We start from the raw sequence: 17,627 nt of genomic DNA on the forward strand, positions 1-17,627 counted from the left end.
TCGATCTCTGGCCTCGCTCAGTGGGTTAAGGATCCGGCGTTGCCGTGAGCTGTGGTGTAGGTCACAGTTGCAGCTCAGATCCCACATGGCTGTGGCTGTGGCATAGGCCGGTGTCTACAGTTCCAATTCAACCCCTAGCCTGGGAACCTCCATATGCCGTGGGAGACGCCCTAGAAATGGCCAAAAAAAAAAAAAAAAAAGAGTATAGACTGTAGTAGAAGAGTTATCACAAATACCCAGAGAGGCAACAATCAGCTTCTTTAAATGAGGAAATGAGTAGCAATTTTGACAAGTTAAATTCGAGGCATGAGTGAGCCAGTCATATGGCAGTGTCCACCTGACAGCTTCAGTCTTGGCCTTTGTCACTCATCAGCCAAGGCCAGGCCAGAAATGTCTATTCAGGAGTCAGCCACACAAAACAGCAGTTGACTCGAGCAGAGAGAATGAGGTCACTGAAGGAGAAAGGGAAGGAGAGGTGCTGTCTTTCAGGGTGTGGGTACTTTGAGCTTTTCCGGTACCGAGACTGGGTTCACGCTGACCCATCCCCACTTTGTTAAGTCCCCCTTGGCCAACAGACACATCTGTGGTAAGATGATAGGCCAGCATGTGTTCTGCATTCAGAGGTAATTTTAGGTCACATCTACACAGGATCAGCACGAGCAGCCTAAAGCACAGAAAAGACTCCTGCTACGCATCCTTCTAGGTCAGGCTGTCCAGTAGAAAATAATGCAAGCCGTGTCCATAATTTTCCATTTTCCATTAGCCACGTTCTTAAAAGCCAATAGAAATAGGCGAAATTCATCTTCATATGTTCACTCCATGTATCCAAAATATTTGCCTTTCAACATGTAATCTAAGTGTTCTACTCAGTCTTTGACATCTGCCATGTATGGTACCACTGTGGCACATCTCCCTGTGGATGAACCGCTCCAGGGCTCGGTGGCCACGTGTGGCTTGCTTCATGACGACCACATGGACAGTTCACCGACAGAAAAGGCACCACCACCCCTCCCCCACTAGGGGCGACTGTAGAGAGGGGGCACCCTCAGAGCGGTGAGTGTACAAGAGCCCATAGTCCTGCTTCTGTCGGATCTGGTACAGCATAGGCCAAAGATCACTCTCTTGCCTACCTTACATTATCTAGTACAGCTTTTCATCTGTTAGAGATTCTAAAATGTGTTTCCATTGACAGAATCACTCTTCAGAAGACCCAGGGTGCACACATGGACTGCCTACTACAGGGCATTAGTTTTTATCAGTAAGCAAGCTTATGCCTACTGATACTCATCATTATAACATCTGTCATTTAGGTTTCAGAATCTTTGCCACATACGTCATACCAACCACGTCCCATAAAAGAAAACTGACATGTGTAATATATAATTTATTAGCTAATATTCTTTGTATTTAAGAATATTGATAAGGGAAATCATTTTTTTTTTTTACATTTTGCTCAGAATGACCAGAATAATAAGAACCCTACAGAGATGTAAAAGAAGACACATTAGGAATATGATATTTAACCTGAATGTCAGATATGTTAAAATTAATACAGCACATTTTGTAGAATGACTTTCTAAGGGTGGTGGTAACATTGCAAGATACTGTTGTTTGGTTTTGCTTGATTTTTTGGTATAAATATGTGGAAATTCTTTATAGGCCAGAATATCATCGTTATAGTGGCTGGAGCAAATTTACTTTTGAATACTGAAGACCTGAGGGAAGCAGCCAGTACCATCAGCAGAGCCAAAGTAATGATCTGCCAGCTAGAAGTAACTCCAGCAACTTCTTTGGAAGCCCTGACAATAGCCCACAGCAATGGAGGTAACTTTACACATTTGTCGTTCTTTCTATAAAAGCTTTTATCACTGTCTCAATGAAAGGTAACCTTGCAAGTTTAGCAAAGCCATCCTTCTTCTGCAGCAAAATATTCTTTCTCCCATCTCTGAGTAGCACTTCTGATGTCCTGAAATCTAAGTCTCCAATCTAGTTAGCAGAAATACGCCAAGTCGTGTCTAGCCTCTCTGAAGCAGCCCATTATCCAGCATATACTCTAAGTATCCTGCCATTAAGTCACTCTGATGACTGCCATTCTGAGAGGCAGAGGTTAAGCTGCAGGTCATGTATAATCACTGCCCAGGTACATTTGGATAAACATCTCAAGGAACTGAAGATCAGTTCTTTCTTCTTTTTGTAAAACTTTATCATCTTTTCTGTTAAGCCACAAAAGATTATTTATATGCAGTATTTTCTATGTTGTCAAGGTCCTTGAAGCAGCTCTTTTTGTTTTGTTTGATCTTTCACTTTGGAAATTTCCAAACACCCAGAAGCAGGCACAATTTATAAGGAAACCCATCACCCAGCTGCAACAATCGTCAACTCGTAGCTAATCTTGCTTCATCTCCTCTCCCACCCACTCCCCTTCCCTCACCCCCGGCATATAACAAACTTTTACAAAATCCAGATAGTTTCTTTCCATTTTCTTCTCTTTCTCCTCTGACTAGTAGGGAAAGCATCTTCCAAGATAGAACCCCATTTCTGTTCCTTGTTAGCACTGTGGTCTTAGCAGAATTATCTCATTTTTTCTGAGCCTTGCCTATACATATAGAAACACTCCCCTACAGAATTGTTCTAAGAATGAAATAAAATCAAATATGACCCCAAGGATGGTGTGGTACTTCTCAGGACACCAATTTCCTTCTCTCACTTCTTTTTTTTTTTTTTTTTTTTTTTTTTTTGGTCTTTTGTCTTTTTAGGGACGCACCTGTGGCACATGGAGCTTCCCAGGCTAGGGGTCGAATCGGAGCTGTAGCCACCAGCCTACACCACAGCGATAGCAACCAGGATCCGAGCCGCATCTGCGACCTACACCACAGCTCACGGCAATGCCGGATCCTTAACCCACTGAGCGAGGCCAGGGATCGAACCCGCCACCTCATGGTTCCTAGTCGGATTTGTTTCCACTGTGCCACGGCCAGGAACTCCTCACTTCTCCCTTTAAATTAAAATGAGGATAATATCCTCATCCTAGCACCCGCTGGTCCAAAAAATCAAAATAAAAAGTGGCCACTCTAAGACAATGGCTTCTTCTTGAACCTGTGACCATAGTTCTGTGATTATACTAAGAAGAAAATAGGGAAAGGACCACGTTGACTTTTCCAGATAAAACTTTCTCATCAAGATCCAAAACTAAAAAGGAAAAAGAACAGTAAGTGTGAATGTGTGTGTGTGTGTGTGTCTGTGTTTATAAAAGTGATTTCTCCCCAAGTGTATCGTGTTCTACACAGCAATAAATGGAAAACAAGTTACAGAAACAATTTGGTGGAGAATGTTAAAATGTATGTCCTGATTTCACAAATTTCCTCTTGGCAAAACAACATGCTATGGCAAATTCTCCCTGACATTTAATGTATTTTTAATGGACCAGAAGCTGTCGGAAAGAATTCTAAGCCAAAACCCCTGTGGTTTCATTTTCTCAGGGTGTCACAGATAAGGGCCAAGGCTTATGGTGAGCATTCTCTGCCCGGCACGCATCTTAATTTGGTGACATGCATATAACCTGCCACGTCACGCATGTGCCTGTCTTTTCCTTGTGTGGGTCAAAGCCTGTTCTCATGTGACTTCTCTTTTTTTCCCTCCTGCCCCCTGCTTCTCAGAGATGACTGCTCCTCTGTCCTAGTCTAATAGCCTGTTACCTCTCAGCTTGGGGAGGAGAGAAAGGTTGCAACAACCGCAGTTGAGGAGCTAACTTTTCACAGGTGAGGCCAGAGCTGTCGGGCTGGGCAGGCAGCCTGACTCGGGCTGGCCTCTGGGTGGGGCCCAGCAATGCTTCCGCTGTCACCTGCCAGGCCGTTCTTCCGGTTGAGGAGCTAGCGGACCTGGGGCATCAGGAATGGGCGGGGGTAGGTGAAGGTGGGCAAAGACCACCTCGCCCACTCCCATTTTTCCTGAGAGCTGGCATGCCTAAGTATGAATGCTGCATGATCTATCCGGTAGGGTAATATTGCACGTAGTGACATCTGCACTTCTATGTCCTTTACTGCTCACAGAGCCCTTTCCTACACATATTTGATCCTCAGAAGGACCTTGTGACATAGATACGGCAGGCATTACTCTCCCACATTGGAGGGGAGGCCACAGAGAGGATAAGTAATTAGCCAAATCAAGGTCAGTGTAGAAACGAGGATTCGGACTCCAGGACCCTGATTCTGTGTCCTAGAGCAGACTTTACACAAGCTGCCACATCCCATGGATTTTCAGCAACTCAGCCTTTATGAAGACTCTCTCTAGAAAAGCGAAATCCATGAATTGTAGCACTGCCCAACAGGCAGCCTAAGCAGTGTTATTACTGCTCAGGTCAGAGACAAACCCTAGAGTGTGTTCAGCCCATGTCCCTACCTGCCCCCATAACCCACAAACACTCAAACACCCCTGTGCACATGCACCTCTGTCTAAAACTCGGCTGCTCCCATTCGATAGTTCCCAGGCAGACGCTGCTTCGACTCTGTGCTATGAGCAGTGTGCCCGTGTGTGTTTGAATTTAATGCATCTTCATTCTCAGCTGAGAGAAACGTAGCACAGTGAAAATTCCACTGGTTTGGCAGTCAGGAGGTATATGGCTTTGAATTCAGAATCAATCACTTGGCAGACGGGAGACCTCAGGCGAGTCAGTCGGTTCCTTGCACTGGCTCAGTTTCTCCTGCGAAACAAGGGAATTGGACTGAGAGCTCTCACTTCCTTCACGTCCCGATGTGTGAACGGGCTGATCACAGAGCAGACCAGGCAGAGCGGAAAGATCCGTTGAGCTCGGAGTGGCCTGTCCTTTGCCCACCCGCCGAAGCTGCACATGTGATCAGCATCATTCCATCGACAAGAAAGATGGTAAAATCATCACCTGTGGGTTTATTATCACAACGACCTTTCTGTATACGCACAAGCGAAGTCTGAATTAGACACATTGTATAACTGGATTATATGTCAGTTGTTAAAATGCGGAGGAAAAAGACACCCCCTCCGTCTTTGACGATACTGTCTCAGAAATCTCTACCGTTGCCAAAATGAAAGTGTTGGTTTTAACAGCACCTGCAACATCCAAAATGACTTGGGGGCCCTCTTGGGACCCCCCCCCTCTAGGTCACAATGTTGTGACGTAGGCCCAGGGCAGGGCTGGCGCTGCAGCTGCTTGTGATGAAATTATGCATGTTGGTTCTGGTCTTCATAGCCATTTCAAAGCAAATGGAACATTACAGGAACAATTATAAATAATTGAGATTGTAAGATCGCCAAAATTAAATTCCAGGTAGGATACAAAATATCTTTTAATGCCACTTTAGTCCTTTTCCATTTGGCAAACAAAACTTCCTGGCTGGCCACCTTGGTTTTTTTTGTTTGGGGGTTTTGTTTGTTTGGAGAGGGGGGGTTGTCTTTTTTTTAGGGCCACACCCGTGGCATATGGAGGTTCCCAGACTAGGGGTCCGATCGAAGCTACAGCTGCCGGCCTACACCACAGCCACAGCAACGCTGGATCCTTAACCCACTGAGTGAGGCCAGGGAGAAACCTGCATCCCCATAGATGCTAGTCAGATTCGCTTCCGCTGAGCCATGACAGGAACACCTGCTTCGGGTGTTTTCGCTGCTCAAGTCACAGAGGAGAACTTCTAGAGTGAGAGACTGCCAAGCCAGTGTTCTGGGTAGCCCGGCCTTCCCTAAGGCCTTCTCAACTGCCCAGCCTCTGCCCTCCCTGGCGACATCTTTAAAACTTCCGCTTCATTTTCCTGTCTTTGCACCCACACAGCGGCCTTCCTGGGCCTCACCAGTTTCTCAGTGACATGATTGTGCCAGCCACTGACATGCTGGTAAGACCACCAGGAGTTTCGTCCATCAAGGGTTGTAATGAATAATAATTAGTGTTGGGCGCTGTCCGTCACCTCTGCAGCTCTAAGTGACTCCACGGTACATCCTGTGTGCTCTAGTTTTGCATGGTTCCAGGATGACATCATTTTTTCCCATCTTGGCTATGACAAATTTGCCTTCTTCTTTGATTAACCCCATCTACTAATTCTTCGCTCTTTTCTTCATCACGGTAAAGCATGCATGTTTATTCAGGGTAGCGCAAACCAAAGAGAGTCCTTTCTTTATGTCATTTTCACTTTCCCCTTAATTTCGTTATTAATCAGACTCTAAGCCTATATATCCATTGTCTTTCGGTAAGAATGCTTTCCCTCGGTAAAATACAGGCAAATAAAATGTAAGTGATTTTTTTTTAATGTGGTATTTACAGTCAAATCAAGTTGTGGGATTTCTCATTCCAGCCTTTGTCGCTTAAAATTCAATGTAATTGTTTCCTTAAAATTTGTTTTCATTGTGGAAATTTTCAAATAGATGTGAACGTATAGAGAATAGTAATGGTAAACCCATATATCATCATTGAGTTTCAACAATTGTCAGTCCTTGGCCAATCTTATTTCCTCTACACCCCAACTCATTCCGCATTCCCCACTGCGACCTCAGATGATTCTGAAGCAACACCCAAACATTATATCATTTCATCCACGGGGTACTTGTTTTTTAAGATATAGTCAGAAATGTGTCTTTGCATGGTGTACAGCAGTTAATCTGTGGTCGGATTTATTCTCAGCCTTTTGTAAGTAATCACTTATTAGTTTAGTGAGTAACCTCTCAGACTTTTTCTTGTGTGTAAGTGTATAAATGTAAGTACACAGAGTTATGTTTTGTTTGTTTTGTTTTTAAAAGGGGGGTCATACTATCGACTTTATTATAAAACTGACTTTTTCACTTATAAATTAAGTATAGAAATCTTACTGTGACAAAACAGATCTGTCTCATTCTTTTCAACAGCAGCAGGACACTCCATTGGGCATATGTCAGATTTGTTTTAACCAATCCACTCTTTTTTAATTTATTTTTTTTATTACTCAAATGAATTTATCACATCTGTAGTTGTATAATGATCATAACAATCTGATTTCACAGGATTTCCATCCAACCAATCCACTCTGATAGACACAGGTTTCCTTTCAATTTTTTCTGTTCCAAGGAAAGCTGAGTGAAATCACCATACCTTGTCTTGGCATGCCTGTGTGTCTCTGTAGGATGGGTTTAGAAAAGGATCCAGGTTCTTGTGAGTAACGTGGAACTTTTGTAAGGAGAATGGCTCTACCCTGTTGCTGCATACAGGCAGCTTCCTCTACCCTGTGCTCAGAGCTGCTGAATGCACATCTGAGGATCAGACTAAGTGAGTAGCACGGTTTTGATTTATGGCTTGAGGAAACCTGAAAAGTAATGAATGTGTTAGGATGCTCAGCGAAGATGGACTTCATGCAGAATTGACATTTCTGGAGTTCCCGTTGTGGCGCAGGGGTTAACGAATCCGACTAGGAATCATGAGGTTGCGGGTTCAATCCCTGGCCTCGCTCAGTGGGTTAAGGATCTGGCGTTGCTGTGCGCTATGGTGTGGGTCGCAGATGCGGCTCGGATCCTGCATTGCTGTAGCTCTGGTGTAGGCCGGCAGCTACAGCTCTGATTTGACCCCTAGCCTGGGAACCTCCATATGCCGCGGAAGCAGCTCAAGAAAAGGCAAAAAGACAAAAAAAAAAAGAATTGACATCTCTGAGACCTGGCAGAGGTGGGGAAAACCAATGAGAGAGCTTGTTGCCGGGCTACAAACTCCAACAGACGGCAGAAGAGCTGGGTGGACAGGCAGGGATGTTGGGCTGTGGGTAAAGGACAATATAATAACAGTAATAATCCTTTTACATTTGTACAACACTTTACAGTTTACACAGGGCTTTTACATCCGTTTTCTAATTTAAGCCACACAATAACCGTGTGTAAAAATATGAGCAGCCAAAAATATACCATAGAATTTCTGTGGGTGGACATTCTAGATTCTAAAATAATGAAAATGTGGGAATAGTGTTAGCCTACAAACCACGGGACAAAATCCACTGACCCAACCCAAATGTTAAGTAAGAGCAAGGAAGAGGCAGCAGTAGACTAGCCAGCTTCACCAAGCAGAAGGAGTGGGACTGCTGCCACCAGCCACGTGCTGACACACAATCTCCCCCAGGACATGGCATGACCAGCACCCAGCTAGACATGGGAGAGCCACTTGGAGAACTTGTCAATGTGTCCACTCCCTGATCTTAGCCCCAGAGATTCTGATTCAGCGGGTTTGAGGTAGAGCCCAGAAAGCAGGCATTTCAATGAGCTCTCCTAGTGAGGCTGATGTGCAGCCAAGTTTATGAACCACAGTTCTGGAAGAGTCTCTGAGGACTGCAGCTAGAGAACTTTACTGTGTGGGTCTATAGTCACTTGTGGTTACTAAACGCATAAGCCAGGAGGCCTGGGTAGAGGAAAGAAGACCAACTGATCTAGTTGGCTACACTGCTAGATAAGGGTTCCGACAAAGGGGAAACGGCCTGTGACTGTCATTTCGAACAACTTTTTACACATTGAATCAAGTTCCACAACAATGGCTGTTTGAAAATATTGTGACTTGGCATGAGGGGCTTGTGTCGCTATAGACAGAGTCCTCGCCTAAAAAGGCACCCATTTTAAAAACGACCAAACCCTGGACCTCAAGCTAGAGACACCGGGTGGAGACCCCAGTGTAACCATCTCCCAGGATAGGACCCTAGACCAACCTCGTCGAAGGCTCACTCTCCTCCTCTGAAAAAGGCACTTCTGACCCCAAAATGGCTGTGACCTTCTCATTTCTCCTCTTTCTGTCGTCTCCATCCTCCTCTTGTAGCTCCTAGGCTGAGCCAGCTCTCAGCCTTGGACGGAATTCCTCCTCCTTTCTCAGTCTTTCCTTTATGTTTCCAGGTGGCCCACAGAAGCCAAGACTGTCAGCTTTTGCGTGAGTGTGTTATGTTTGCATGAGTAATTGCAATGTATTTGGAAGACATACATAGGGGTTTAAAACATGCATATGTACATGAACTGCCTACTACTCTTCTTACCAGGAAATTTTGTGTGTGTGTGTGTGTCTTTTGTCTTTTTAGGTCCGCATCCGTGGCACATGGAGGTTCCCAGGCTAAGGGTCCAATCGGAGCTGTAGCCACCAGCCTACACCACAGCCACAGCAACATCAGATCCGAGCCGCGTCTGCGACCTACACCACAGCTCACGGCAACGCTGGATCCTTAACCCACTGAGTGAGGCCAGGGATTGAACCCATAACCTCGTGGTTCCTAGTCAGATTTGTTTCTGCTGCGCCACGACGGGAACTCCCTTACCAGGAAATGTTTGAGCTCTTCATTGTTTCCTTTCTATCATCTCTTTTTTTCTTTCCTGGAAAATGGACGTATGAACTAGCCTTGCAACTAAGTGCTTCAAGTAGCCCACAAAAATGTCCACCAGCCTGCGTGTCCACATTTAGACCTGGCCTTTCACGCCTCGACATTTACATTTTTCTTTAATGATCTTGCTGCGCTTTGCCACAACTCTGTAATCACTTCAGTTGTAAATACCGATGCTTGTCCTTGAAGCCGAAATGTTGCCAAGGAAAAAGTAGAGCCAATGGATATAAGAAGGAATTCCTACCAGGCTCTCATGGAAGGGGATTCCAGGCTTTTCTACATCTGTGCCTAAGTTGATTTTTAATTTAATGGGGAAAGTGGGTGCACTTGGGGATGCCCTTCCTGAATGTCTACGGATGCACACGTTAAAAATGCTAAGCACCGAACCCTTTGCAATCTTTTGTAGTGAAAACACTGTTCAACCCAGCACCAGCCATTGCCGACCTGGACCCCCGGTTCTACACCCTCTCGGATGTGTTCTGCTGCAATGAAAGCGAGGTACGGATAGAAGGTTTTGCTCGTTCCTTGAGAAACCAAGACTTTCATGTACGTGGATAAAGCACAGAAGCAGGACTAGCCACATGCACTTGTTGCCTGTGAATTCTCGGGCATATTGAAAACAGGTTTTTTCGGTTGACTGGAACCTAGAGAAAAAGAAACTAGTGAGTCCCAGAGGAAACAGGGTTCCCTGGGTCATACCTATAATCGGGCCTTTATTCAACCTCAGCTAATTTTCGTCCCCACCCTGCCCTCACGATTAGTAGTGTTTTGTTTTCTTTTTTAATCACTCCATGTTCCGTGGACTAATTACCATTCGTTTTAGAGTTGCCAGAGTGAGCAAACAAAAATACAGGACACCCAATGGAACTTGAATTTCAGATAAACAAGGAATAATATACTAAGAATACTCTAAAATTATTTGTTGTTTATCTAAATCCAAATTTAACTGAGAATCCTATATTTTATTGAGCATTTGCTCCATTCTGCTGTGAAGCCCCTGCGATCGCCCTGGTGGACAGATACAGGTCCTCCACTGATGCCTCGGGAAGCCCTGGGTGGCCATTCCATTGGGGGGGCACCTCTCAGTGCAGCTGCGGCTCATAATGTACCTGTCTGCATAAACTCTCCATCAACATGTTCTTCTTATACCACTCATCTGAAGCTTTTTAGGAAGCAAAGTTCAGTGTTTTCCCTTTTATAGGCCAGACGGTATGAGACCAGCACTCTCCCCCAACACCGGGAGGCAAGACATATTCTACACCACAACCTACAGAGCAAGAAAGTTTATAATTAATGAGCTCTAATAGCAGCTTTCCATTTGATGCAAAGGCTGAAGGAAGGTTCCTGGGATTTCCGGGCCTGCCTTTTTTTTGTTAACTTCATCTCTCAGAACATAAAGGAAACAAGAAAGAAGACTGCCACAAGGAAACTAATTATAAGAAGCCACAGTAGGTTATGCAATATTTTTGAGCAACCACCCTGGCCGGGCATTGTGCTAGGAAAAAGGAATCGGGGGAGACAATGACCATTTCACAAGAAGAAGTTAGATTACCCTCAACGGCCAAACCGGCATAGATTTCCCTGCTAGGCAGTTACAGCGCATCTCCGTTGAGTCTCCAAACACTCATCACAGCTCACAGTGCTTGTTCCATACCTCTGTCTGCTCCCGGGAGGGCATGGACGTCTCTTCTTTGCTACTGTGTCCCAGTGGCTATCTATTGTTCATAATAAATTACCCCCAGATTTACTTACAACAGTAGTAATTATTTAGCGTCTGTCACGGTTTCTGTGCATAGGGAACTGAGACAGAGCACAGCATGGCTTGTTTCTCCTCTGCGATATCTGGGATCTCAGCTAGAAGATGCAAAGACTGAGGGCTGGAATCCTCTAAAGCTTCTTGCACTCCCATGTGTGCTAGCTGATGTTGGCTGTTGGCCAGAACATGTACAGCTGTCTTTTCCTTGCGGCCTGGGCCAGTATGGGAGCTGGGGTTCCAGCAAGATCTAGTCTGACAGAGAGTGAGGGAGAGAGAGCACGAGAATCCAGCAGAAGACATGCTGGCTCATGACTTAGCTTTGGAAGTCACAGAGCATCTCTTCTGGTGCATTCTACTGATTGAGGTAGGAAGGTCTACCCTGGTACCCACCTCTCAGTAGAAGATTGTCATTGTCACAGTGTGAAAAGAGCATGTATGATGTGATATATACTGATAGTTGTCTTTGGAAATTATCATCTGGCACATAGTTGGCACCTAGGAAATGCTTACTGAATGAATGAACAAATGAATGAACTATGGTCTTTAAGTAAATTCATCTCAAGAACATAATGGAAAAAAAAAACCTAAAAGCTTCACATTCTCATGGATGATTTCTAATCATGATAACAATGTAAGTTCGTGCTTTCAGATACTCCATGCCACACACAAACCACTTTATATATAAATATAAAAAGAGACAATGAAAATATACTCACAAGTTCAAAGCAAGCTAACTCCTCAGATCACAAATGTAGCAGAATCACAGCGCCTTCAGCCCTTGGTGGGCTGTACTTCCGGCCCAGAAGCTGGCATAGATGGTTGGAAGTTTGCCTCCTGTGGGTAATGGGCACTGAAGGTGTGCCACTCATGGGAGACTGGAGCAGTGTCCAGGCTGGAAACCAGAGATGCTGGGTGAAGGCCCCCCTGCTAAGGAAAAAAGGTGGAAGAAACTGCCGTGCCTGCTGCCTGAGGCTACAACATATATAAGGCTCCCAACCTACAGAGATGGAACGGAAGGACTGCCTCTGATCAGGGAGGAAATCAAGCCACCTGGTGACTTAGTGCCTGGATTAGCGGTAGAGCCAATAACAATATAACCCCAGAGCAGGATCTCCCTTTTGCCGAGTTAACACCTGGCTCCGGGTTAGAGACCTTCAGGGACCTAGTGGGTGCAGCTGTGAAACCACTAGAAAGGCAGGATAAGCCTGATGGGAGTGAAATGTGCAGACTCTCCAACTCCCGTGGTCAGAGGGAGCCAGCGGCTGAAGAAACGTTGTGCTGCAAGAGATGCAGCAAAGTTAACAGTCTCAAGAGGAATCTGCCCAAGATGAAGTGCAAATAATAAAACAATGCCAAAAAGCCTTTAAGTAGGATTACGATTCTCATTCACTAAAAAAGGAGAAGACATTGCGAAAGAAAAACAGAATCAAAACAACGGGATGTGACTATGAAAACAAACCAGTTAGGAGTCTTGAAAATGAGAAACAGTCATTTCAAACATGTTACCGTACTCGTTAGAAAGATAAACATGAGACTGGAATGAAGAATTGGTGAGCTGAAAAAGGTTCTAGATCAGTTCACCTAGAGGTAGAAAACTCAATTCGCCTAGAAAAATAGCAGAAAGAAAAATAGTTTTAACTATTGAAGAGGAAGTTAGAGAAACGAAGGACAGCTTGTCAACTTAGAGGGACGGCAGGAGAAAATGGAGGGAACTGCAGAGAAGGGATATTAAGAAAACCCACAAGCTGTTTTTTTCTAGAATTAAGGAAGGGCTGAGCCCTCAGGTCAAAGTGTATTAAAAGTACCACATCAGAGAATGAAGCCTCTGGGAATTTAGGGGTGAAATTTATGGGTACGGTTTACACCCAAATCATTGGCAGTGGCCCCTTCCTTTCTACTTTCCTCCCTGTGCCCTTCCCTTCTTTCTTTTGTAAAAGTTTCTTTGCTCCAACTTTATTATGAAAATCATCATAAATAAGGAAAAGCTGAATGCACAATACAGTGAATATTCATATCCTCTCCACCTAAAGAGCTGTTCGGATTTGACTATATTGGCTTCCCCTCTCCCCTGTGTGTATTTATTTTTGTTTGGGTTGAATCTTTTGAGTAAGTTGCAGACATGATTCCTCACCCCCGAATACCTGCGCTCACATCTCCTGAGGGGGGCCGCCATCCCATCATCACACGTAGGAAAATTCACAGTAATTCTATGTAATTTCCAAGCCACATTCTACTTACACCAGTTGTCCCAAGAATGTCTTTTATAGCCAGTTTTTGTTGTCATAGTTAGTCATTTTCCTGAGCCAGTGTCCACCAAAGTTCCCCATTGCATCGGTTGTAACGAAAAAGAAGGGAAGGAGTTCCCGTCGTGGCTCAGCAGTTAATGAATCTGACTAGCATCCATGAGGACGCAGGTTCGATTCCTGGCCTCACCCAGTGGGTTAAGGATCTGGCGTTGCCGTGAACTGTGGTGTAAGTCAAAGACGTGGCTCAGATCTGGCATTGCTTGGCTGGGGGGTAGGCCGGCAGCTACAGCTGCAATTCGACCCCTCGCCTGGGAACTTCCATATGCCTCAGGTGCGGCCCTAAAAAGCAAAAAAAAAAAAAAAGAAGAAGAAGAAGAAGAAGAAGGGAGGCATCTTCCAAAAACACTTTTCTTTTTTGCGTCCTGCAGGCTGAGATTCTGACCGGCCTTGAGGTCCGCAGCCCCAAGGATGCCGGGCAGGCTGCGCAGGTGCTCCTGGAGAGGGGCTGCTGCGTTGTGATCATCACCCTAGGGGCTGAAGGGTGTGTGATGCTGTCGCGGACAGAACCCGTCCCGAAACACATTCCCACAGAGAAAGTCAAGGCTGTGGATACTACGGTAGGTTTTTCCATTTCAGAATCCTTTTTGGCCCTTGAAAGCCGCCGTTTCGTAACCTAGATACAGCAGCTGAATTTTGGGATCATGAAGTAGAGGCCCTCAGAGGCAATGTGGTGGAAGACAAGAACAAGCAGGCAGAGCCGTACCCTGACCCTCTCTGACCCACGTGGGCTTTACGCACGCCACTTAGCCTCTCTGAGTCAGTTTCCACATCCCTAAGATTGGAATGTCAGTAAAAATTATACCCATATTACCTATATTCATTCATTCGTTAAACACACATTTATCCAATACCTGTTATGTGCCAGCCATGTATCAGGTGCCTGTGTATCATGATGGCCAGGACCGCCTCTCCCCTCGTGGGGCCTGGATTTTAAACCATAACCAGGAGTTCCCTGGTGGCTCAGTGGGTTAAAGATCTGGCATTGTCACTGCTGGGGCACAGGTTCAGTCCCTGGCCTGGGAACTTGTGCATGCTGCAGGTGCAGCTCCCCCGGCAACACCAGAAAAACCCCCACACAAACAGTAAACAATTCACCGGGTTTCTTGTGTGGAATGAAATAGCAAGGAGCTCTGGTTAGCAGAACCCATTTTTCTAGCCAAGAAATAATCACAGCATTTACTACGTGCTTACTGCGTTCCTCTCACATACATCTCATTTAATCTTGACAGCAGCCACACGAAGTAGGTGCTATAATTATCCTCATGTTACAGATTTAGAAACTAGCTCAGAATCCTAATTCAAGGAAGGAACAGCTGGAGGTTCAAAACCAAGACACCCTTGTGTGAGGTGCTATGTTAAGCAGTTTCAGTGGACAGTCACGTGGCCACGGAGCAGGGACCAGAGGTAACAAGTTAGAAGAAGACTCAGGGTTCCTCTCAAGCTGGGGAAATAAAAATTATTTGTTTATGGCCTAGACTAGAAAAATAAGTAAACATCAGGCACAAGAAACTAGAGTTGAGGAAGCATAAAAATTGTAGGGTTTGTATTTATAAGAAACTGGCATATTATTTCTAAAATGTGTTTGTTTTTGTGCTTGGAAAAGACTTTAAAATGTGAGTCACTTATCAAAAAAGAAGCCTCAGGGCATCTGATGACGTTTTGGATATGAATATGCTTTGAAATAGATAAGTGCAAGGAATGCTCCTACTACATGAAATCACATCCTGATTGCCTTTCAAAATGTGCTTTAACGGGGGTTGATAAACTGTGCTTGATGGTGTTATTCCCATCTTATTTAGTTATTTCTGAAACCATTCGTCTTTATTTTGTCAAGAAGGACAGTAACCTGAATTTGAGAGGTTCATTAGTCGTTCTGAGATTGATCCTGCATTAGACTAAAACTATGCCAGGTTCTGAACTAAAGCAGAAGTCTGTTCTTCTCTTGTTAAAAATACAAGGAAGGGCGTTCCCTAGTGGCCTAGAGGTTGGGGAGCCAGCATGGTCATTGCTGTGGCTCAGGTCACTGCTGTGGTGTGGGACGACCCCATGCCATGGGCAACGCCATATGAATAAATGAATAAAAATACAACGAAGGGTCCTTGTGAAGATGTTGGGCCTCCTGGCTTCCCAGAAATGGCTTGGCCTCTGCTTTCAAAGTCTGCGTCATTACAACCCCTTTTGTTCCCAAGCATCCGGAGCACAGTCAAACTGCTTCCACAGAACAAGGGATTTATTGGGTGCGCATATCGGGAGAGTTGGAAGGCCCAGCAGAATGCAGAGGCCAGACCATGCCATCGGGACTCGCTCGCTCATTCTCCCTATCAGCTCTGCTTGCCTTGCGGTGAGCTTTGAGCTCAAAGGCGCCCTCTCTGGGTGGTGGCCCCCGGCAGCCAGTCCCCAGACCACACTGTGCCCCAGGACATGTCCCCGTCCTTGGTGTCAAATCCAAATCAAAGAACTCTCATCCGAGGCTGGGAAGGGGACACTGATCAGAGAAAAACCACCTGTGCCCAATCCCAGAACACTCTCACGGAAAGGCAGTGCGTGGGCATAGGATTCAATGATGGAGAAACTAGCCTTGGAAATGTTCAAATTTGAATCAGTAGTAATCATTCTCAGAGGAGCTTCATGTTGAAGGTTTAGATTTCACAGATTGTGACGGATTATAGTTTGGGGCATCTTATTACACACAGCTGTGTGCACCAAGGAGCTTGTCACACTCGATACTGTTTTGTGCCTTTTCATGTGGTTTCTGAGCCCCTGCAGTTAACTTATAGGTTTGGGAAAGGTGCAAAACAGTGGGAGTTCAGAGAGAACAGATTACTTGGAGACAGGAGAGAAAATGGGATCAGGAGGGTCAGGGCCCTGGATCAGGATCAGCTCGGGCCAGATGGGAAAGCTTGAGGCTTTAAAGGCCATATGCACACCTGCTGTATTACAGCTACTCAGCTCTGCCATGGTAGCACGAAAGCATCCATCAACAACTTCATAGCTACTGAAATCAAGTTCGTATCAGTCCCAACCAGGTCAAGTTAAGGTGTTAACTGGAATCACCAGTGCAATCACTGAGACAAGAACTAAAAACAAAAGAAACAAGAGGATTAAAATGGTTCACTAGAAGATATCTAAGCACAAAAGAAGACAGTAATGGAGGAACAGAGGAATAGAGAAGCTACAGGAAGATATGCTATTGTAAACTGGGATAAAACTAAGAGGAAGATATGGGATCCAGGAAACAGGCAGCGTAAGAAGTCAGAGGCAGTGAAGGACAATAGCTATGCAGGGAGCCCTTGCCCAGCCAGTCCAGACTAGAGCAGGAGAGCGGCAGGCTCTGGAAGGAACGGGGCCCAGAAACAAAAATGAAGGAAAAAGAAAGAATGGAATATCCAGATATCCAGTGTGTTTGGCTATGCCGAGATTTTTAGCTGTCTTGCAGAATTTAAGGGAGAAGGAGTAATTCATATATAGAAAACTGAGAAAGTTTTTAAAAAAAAAAGAATTTTGCCTCTGGTCCTCTGGAGCCTAAGAAAAGTTATGATTAAGCAAATACACATTTTGCAGACCACCTGGCTAGGAATGTATACTCAAACAACATAAGCGCCCATTACTGATTTCACTAAAAAAAGATTATAATCATATCGTGGAAATAGAAGGATCAAGTGAGCGTGTGTGTGTGTGCACGTGCACGCACAGTAACAAAGAGAGGTGCTCAAATTCAAGAACTGGAATTTAAGAGATACTACCTAAATAAGATTTTTTTAACAGATTTTTTTTAAAACAACAGTGTAGGAGTTCCCATCGTGGCTCAGTGGTTAACGAATCCGACTAGGAACCATGAGGTTGAGGGTTCGATCCCTGGCCTTGCTCAGTGGATTAAGGATCCGGCGTGGCCATGAGCTGTGGTGTAGGTCGCAGACGCGGCTCAGATCCCAAGTTGCTGTGGCTGTGGTGTAGGCCGGCGGCTACAGCCCCGATTAGACCCCTAGCCTGGGAACCTCTACATGCCGCGGGAGCAGCCCAAGAAATGGCAAAAAGACCAAAAAAAATAAATTAAATAAATAAAACAGTGTAAGCATACTACCAGAAATAGAAGATAAATATCAAAAGAAACTAGTAAAAGAATTTAAAGTATTTGCCTCCTAGAAATGGAGTGGAGAGGAATGGGACATTAACACTTTAAGCCTTGTCTTTTTAAACTATATATACGTGTATATATATATGTATGAATTTTTTTTTAATGGC

The 17,627-nt window shown here is 44.9% G+C and overlaps 1 protein-coding gene across 5 annotated transcripts in view; it reads left to right on the forward strand.

Moving 5' to 3' along the window:
• Nucleotides 1-17,627, forward strand: part of RBKS (ribokinase) — a 97,416-nt gene that overhangs the window by 44,411 nt on the left and 35,378 nt on the right. For all 5 annotated transcript variants that reach the window (XR_002342152.1, XR_002342153.1, XM_021085801.1 and 2 more), the window contains 3 exon segments: nt 1,660-1,824; nt 9,730-9,821; nt 13,754-13,942. Coding sequence is in view for 3 of the 5 variants with exons in the window: in XM_021085801.1 (XP_020941460.1) it covers nt 1,660-1,824; nt 9,730-9,821; nt 13,754-13,942 (446 nt within the window). In the remaining 2 variants the exon portion in view is untranslated.

Source organism: Sus scrofa, chromosome 3, assembly GCF_000003025.6.
Source record: "Sus scrofa isolate TJ Tabasco breed Duroc chromosome 3, Sscrofa11.1, whole genome shotgun sequence".
Classification (NCBI taxonomy): domain Eukaryota; kingdom Metazoa; phylum Chordata; class Mammalia; order Artiodactyla; family Suidae; genus Sus; species Sus scrofa.